The following is a 6,318-nucleotide window of genomic DNA, read 5'->3' on the forward strand; positions in this document are numbered from 1 at the left end:
TTAAATAGCACCATTACAACTCACATAACAATAAATATAAAAAAAGGCAATCCAATGCACTAAGCTCTTGCTATGACCAAGCTTCGCAGAAGGATCGGACAACAAGTGTTTTTGTATGCAAAAAACAAGTACTTCATAAAGATATTATCAGAAAAAGACAACCACCAACCCCTCTGCTTTCTACGGATACACATCCGTTTCTTGATAACAGACATTACATCAATCTCATGAACTTCACAAATTGAATTTACACAGCATCCCCATCAAGGAAATGGGGAAAGAGAAAACAGAGTGCGGAATGAAGAGAATAATAATATCTTAAAACTTTCATTGTCTTGAATCTAGAAAATAACACAATCTACAATAGAAGGATTAACGCGTAACAGAACCTATTCAGAGCAATCCTCGAGTATGAACTGACTCTTAGGCAGTTCAATATTACAATTTCTGAAGGTTTACATCTATAACCATATTTGTCGAGGCACCTGCTTACCTAGCATGGGTGACAGTTCTGAGAGACTAGATAAATCGAAACTACATGAAAAAGGGAAGTTTTTAGCTAGCTGGTTCATATCTACATACACAGTCATAAATATTCCCTTTAACCAGTTTTGCTGCCAACCGCTGATTCTTCACCATAGCAAGCTGCAAAAATCACATAAACCATGTCAAAGAAGACTGAGGCACAAAGAGAGCACATTATACTTGACATTTCTCAACATTCCGCGTAAGAACCAAATTAGCTGGTTCAATAAGCAGCTAATATAATAGGACATCATGCGTAAATAAAATATGGAAGAAACCTAGTCAAACTTAATTTTTAATGGAAGGTACTTATGGAGCTCCATTTGATATTCATTAGAGCCATATAAAAATATGGCAGAAACCGTCTTTAAAATGTTTCAAGTGACTGCTATAATCCTTACCTTTAGAGCATCACATTTGAACTTTGCATTATAATTGGTATGCAAAGACCGGCCCATCCCTTCCAAAATTACCTGTACCCAGGGAAAAAACATCCTCAGTAAGTTGCACTTATTTTCTCAATGAGATAGTCACATCTTTTAGTGTATTAAAGAAAGGAGCATCATACCAGATCTGCATCTTTGGCTGCAGCTGCTAACTCTGAGCTCACTTGCCTCAAGTCTATACATGGACTGCCACATCCATTCTCCACAACCATCAGAGGAACGGAAGGTGTATTTTCCTTGTAACCATCTTGGATATTACTCATAGCATCAACAAGCAAGCCTCCTGCTTCAGCTGCTCCTCGAAGAATATCACAGTGCTGCAAGCCAAAGCAATATTACTGAGCTACTGAGATATTATGTAGAGTGGACGAGAGAGAGAGAGCTCTAAAATATTATACAAATAGGCCTTATTCGTGCATAGATTTATTCCTGTTTAGAGTTCAAGGTAAAAAGCATTATTACTCTATTTAGAGGAGTTATACATCCAAAGGCGGATCTATGATTTTAAGTTTATGGGTTCCTACAACGACTTCAAGTTAATATATACAATATATGGGTTAGCAGTCAAATATTTATAGATATTTAAGAAATTTCCAAACATATATACAGAGTCTGAGCAAAAATTACTGGGTTCACATGAGCCTGTAACTGAAGCTATAGACCCGCTCCCGTATACATCTCATTATTTATAACTAATAGAAAGTCCTTGAAAATCAACATACCTTTGCAGCCTCAGCAACAATATCAGGCAACTCCATTGCAGTAACATCATTTAGTGCAGGAAGCGAGTTCGCTACCAGTACAACCTGCATAAAATTTTGAATGGTTGATCTTTGGAACCTAAAACCGTAAAACGTTCAGCATATATGGAAGGAGACAGGGAAGGATCATACTTATAGACTTTACTGCTTAAATAGTAAACAAAGGAACAAATACTGCTGTTTCACACTAGATACACTGATATTACAACAAGAAGTCTGAAAACAAAACAATCACTAGTACACTACTAACATCATAAATTACATCCTAAGACATTAATGAACTTTAGTTATATAATCATAAAGATCACAACCTTTCTAGACATTCGAGAGGCTAGAAACTCTCCCAGAATTCCCTCTTCTTTATTTTCTCAATATCCCATTTCTAACTGCCCTGCCCCTTTTTCTACAGAAAAAACCACCCAATACATGTTGAGACAGTTACTAAGTTTCTTAATTGTTTATTTTGGTCTCCTGGAATAAGTTTTTATAACTTGAGTCTCATCACATACAAAGCAAACAAGGTAGCAATTGAAAGTGGTTATTACATGTTAAATAAACACTAATCTTGTACATTATCAGATAAGGGAAGTATCACTAAATTACCATGAAGCAAAACATGAAAAATTTAGATTCATTTAAAGGCAAACCATACTTCAGTTCCACGCCGGAGAAGTTCCCTTGCAAGGGGAAGCATCCCTAAAACAATATCTGCACCCGAGTTGTCAACAAAAAGCAGTGCTCTTTTATGTGGCTGAGGCTTTCTGTCTCCAGACCCTAACATTCTCTCTTTAAAAGCATCAAAATCGTCCACCTAAAGACATAAGCATGTCATTAAATGCACATTTTCTAGCAGTAAAGAAAAAACAACATAAGTACGACTTTTCTAATATTGTTTTTCCTTTCACTTGCCCGCCACGGTCTTTGCATCTTCTTGCGACTCATTCTATAGATTTCAATAATTGTTCCTTTGTGATAGAGATCAACACAGGCACGTGATCCCCAATCAAAGATATTAGCAGCAAGAACACCTTCTATTAGTGTAAGTAATCTCATATCCTACAAGATAGAAACTAGATGTATCAGCAAATAGACAAAAAAATACACAAAACATATTTTATCATCTAGCTAACCTACTTCAAGGGAGGAGAAAGGGAAAAAAAGAGGAGAGAAGGAAATATATGAGAAAATTCATACCTCAGTCAGGCTATCTAACTCCATCAGAAGATCAGGTAAAACTGCAAGTGAAGCTTCATTCTCCCTATAAAATATTCAATGAGTGGGTATGATAAGTGTACTTGCTTCCAAGACAATAGAACAAAAATGTGTCCCTTCCATATGAAGATACCTTTGTTTAATGGTACGGTAAGCATCAAAAAAGTGAAACTCTCTCAAGCATTCTTCTCTTAGCTCCAAAAGGTTGGCGAGCCCTAGCTTTCCATAAGCTGCAGGTTCCTCCATCAATCTGTAACAAAATATAAGGAAATTCTTTTGTAGCAACTTTACAAATATTATTGGGAAGTGTTAACACTCCTGTTAACTCTATAACCTCCTGAGTTTCATTAACAAAATTAATTCTTCCATTTTTTAATTTCTCTATTCAAGATCTAGAGCAGTTAAGCATGTAGTGAAGTAGTTCCACTCTTTATCTAAGAAATATGGCCTAAGCTACTGTTAGCTTTCATTAAGATTAAGATGACAGAACTTGAACATACATCTCAATATTAAATTATTGTATCAAGATTTGAATACGTTATAATTAAAACTGATGGTTTTCAGCATCTGAATATGGATAATTAATCTTTATTTAAAAACTAATAAATATAGAATTCAAATTGAATACAAATATATTTTACATCAACAAAATAGTACTCCCTCAGTTTCAATTTATGTGGCAAAGTTTGAATAGGTATGAAATTTAAGAAAGTATGGAAGACTTCCGATTTCTTTTAATAAAATTATTTACCTGATAAAAAAAAAAGATAAAATAAACTCTCAGTGTCCTACATAAGAACAAAAACTATTACTCCTATAAGATTAATTAACTAAAGACCTACATAACAATTGGCTACTATAAAATAACATCTAGAGAATCTAGAGATCGATATGGAATAGGGAAACTAAATAAAAAATTGCAGCTAAATAAACAATGAATGATACCTAGCCAAATGTGCAGAAAATGCCCGAGCAAATGCATCACCCCTTCTTTTTGCGTCGTCGGTTCCACCTTCACTAGCCACTGCCTGGAAGTCAAGGATTAGCTTCTCAAACCATAAAAATATGGGAGACATAACAAGATAATATAAAACAAAAGTAATTAGTGAAGCACATTCGACAATTCAAAACAAAATGGCACTGATTTCCCCTTTATTGTTCTAAACAATCAAATGATTGGGTATGACATTGCATGAATTGAATGAACAGCTGAAGGGCAAATCAGTTCCTTGACCTAGGGGAAGGGACAAGGAGAGAGTGGAAATCTTCCATCCGAACCCCTCTGACCTAGTTTTTATCTGGAAAAGAAAAACTGTCAAGTCAAGCTTTACCTTTTTCAAAATGAAGTCAACTTTTATATATTGGTTTTCTACAAGATAGTTTAAGTAAAGTTACTCATAATATTGGCTTGTTCTATCCACAAAAGTAGGAGTATCACAAACCTCACATGTAGCAGCAATTTCAGAAAGAGATCAGAACTCAGAGCAGTGTATGAAGAGATTACCAAGAATACGAGGTCTAAAGAATCAATATTTTGCAGATGATATTGTACAAGGTTATAAACATTTATTAGTTCCTCCACACATTTCTTGGTAATCCATACTCCACTTATTCCTTACGCTAATTTGGTAATTTCAGCATGGTATTCATCCATACATTTTTGAGTCCATTACAAGATCCTGTATTTCTTATTATAAGGACACTGAAAAGAGAGTCACTTGGAACTCTGCTACTTCGGTCTCTTTGGTGGGTTAATGAGAGAATGTGTTATGTATTCAAATGCAATAATAATTCATAATGCAGCTATCCTTGAGTAAAATATGTTGCATTTTGGCTTGATTTTCATGCAACATAATTGGGTTTCAACAGTTATGGCATATGTTTGGCTAGATGACTTAACAACAACTACGCCTCAATACCATATTAGTTGAGGTAGGTATTTTGCTAGATGAAAATGCAACAACAGTTCATAACGCAGCATGTCCTTTAAGTACAAAAGGTTGCTTTTGAATTGATTTTGGGCTAACAAATTGAGCTTTTCATGAACATTTTACCTCCACCAGTTAGAAGCTAATCCTCTCTCGCAATGCAACTTTATGAAGATATCATTCAGAAGTACAATGATGTGAAAGGCAATAACAGTCCTCTTTTCGTCTTTATCCCACCAAGGAAATACTGCTCTTGCATTTTCAGCACTCAAATTTTTAATTAAAAATGATTGTTTGATAGGTCATGAATTGAGACACGTAATACATGGAAACCTTCTTCTCTTGGGCTGAAACAAGGATTTTGACATGATAAAAGGTAATGTCTTACCTTGTCAACAAGATCCGACAAATGCTCAGATAACACAGTGAACCAGTACCTACAGCACCACCAAATTTTAGTCTAAGAAAAAGAACAAAGAAACTAAAAACAGGAAAGCAGGCATGCTTGGCTATTACAGAGGGAAAAGAAAGAGCATCTTAGTAGTGTTCAATTTCAACTTACTCAAGCTCGCCGTGATCTGAGAGGTCTATGGTATTTGGTTCATATCTGTTAAAAAGCAATTCAAAACTCGGTAAAACACAATGATCTCCAAATGAGTGTTCCAGAAATAGTAAAACATACATATACTTCAAGAAAATCCTTTCCTTGTCAAGTACCCTCTACAGCTACACAAATAATGAAAGATAATAAAATGAAAATGGGGCATTTCTAGAACTTTTAGTGTGACAGTAGTTTGCAGGCTAACCAAGTCTGGAGACCAAGATGAATAAAAACTAGCAGCCTCTTCAGAGAAAACAAACACAATGGAATGAAACTAAGATAGCCAGAGATAGAAATGAAAGTTGTTAGAATAGAAATAAGTATTTCCTACTTAGAATAGGAATAGGAATAGGAATAGGAATCGGAATCCTAGTTGGAAAAGGATTCCAATGTAGTGTCTATAAATAGGGTCTCAATGTAACTATTTACATACACAATTAAATATTATTTATTTCTCACATGGTATCAGAGCATTGGTGAGAAACTTCAAGTCACCGTGTCAAATTCCGGCGACGACGGTTGGGACTGATTTGTGTCATCTTTCGTTCTGAAGGTGTTGTGCGAAAGACAACACCATCACGAGGCTCGGGAAGCTCAGGCGACCGAACCCCAAGAATTTCCACCGGAAAAAAACCCACCACGCGCCCCCACGCGCCGTTCGGAGGTGGAAGTTTTCCGGCGAGATCTGTTCACGCGCCGGCGCGTGAACACTGCTCCGGTCATCTTTTTTTCGAGCTGTTTTCTTCTGTTGGGGTCGCCCAGTATTTCCGACCAGAACCCATTCAGTTTTCTCTAGATCCGATCACCGGAATTAGGGTTCCGGTGATTTTCAGGCAGTTTCCGGC

At 36.0% G+C, this 6,318-nt stretch overlaps 1 protein-coding gene across 4 annotated transcripts in view; it reads right to left on the reverse strand.

Moving 5' to 3' along the window:
- Window positions 1-299: 299 nt before the first annotated feature.
- The window catches only part of LOC102587678 (pantothenate kinase 2), a 19,371-nt gene continuing 13,352 nt past the window's right edge, over window positions 300-6,318 (reverse strand). For all 4 annotated transcript variants that reach the window (XM_006344336.1, XM_006344337.2, XM_006344338.2 and 1 more), the window contains exons 13-23: window positions 5,435-5,479; window positions 5,261-5,309; window positions 3,890-3,972; window positions 3,078-3,194; window positions 2,927-2,990; window positions 2,642-2,788; window positions 2,385-2,543; window positions 1,694-1,777; window positions 1,094-1,288; window positions 927-998; window positions 300-645 (exon numbers count right to left, since the gene is read on the reverse strand). In XM_006344336.1, coding sequence (XP_006344398.1) covers window positions 556-645; window positions 927-998; window positions 1,094-1,288; window positions 1,694-1,777; window positions 2,385-2,543; window positions 2,642-2,788; window positions 2,927-2,990; window positions 3,078-3,194; window positions 3,890-3,972; window positions 5,261-5,309; window positions 5,435-5,479 — 1,105 coding nt within the window. In that variant the 3' untranslated portion in view covers window positions 300-555. The remainder of the gene's footprint in view (window positions 646-926; window positions 999-1,093; window positions 1,289-1,693; window positions 1,778-2,384; window positions 2,544-2,641; window positions 2,789-2,926; window positions 2,991-3,077; window positions 3,195-3,889; window positions 3,973-5,260; window positions 5,310-5,434; window positions 5,480-6,318) is intronic.

Source organism: Solanum tuberosum, unplaced genomic scaffold, assembly GCF_000226075.1.
Source record: "Solanum tuberosum cultivar DM 1-3 516 R44 unplaced genomic scaffold, SolTub_3.0 scf00055, whole genome shotgun sequence".
Lineage (NCBI taxonomy): Eukaryota > Viridiplantae > Streptophyta > Magnoliopsida > Solanales > Solanaceae > Solanum > Solanum tuberosum.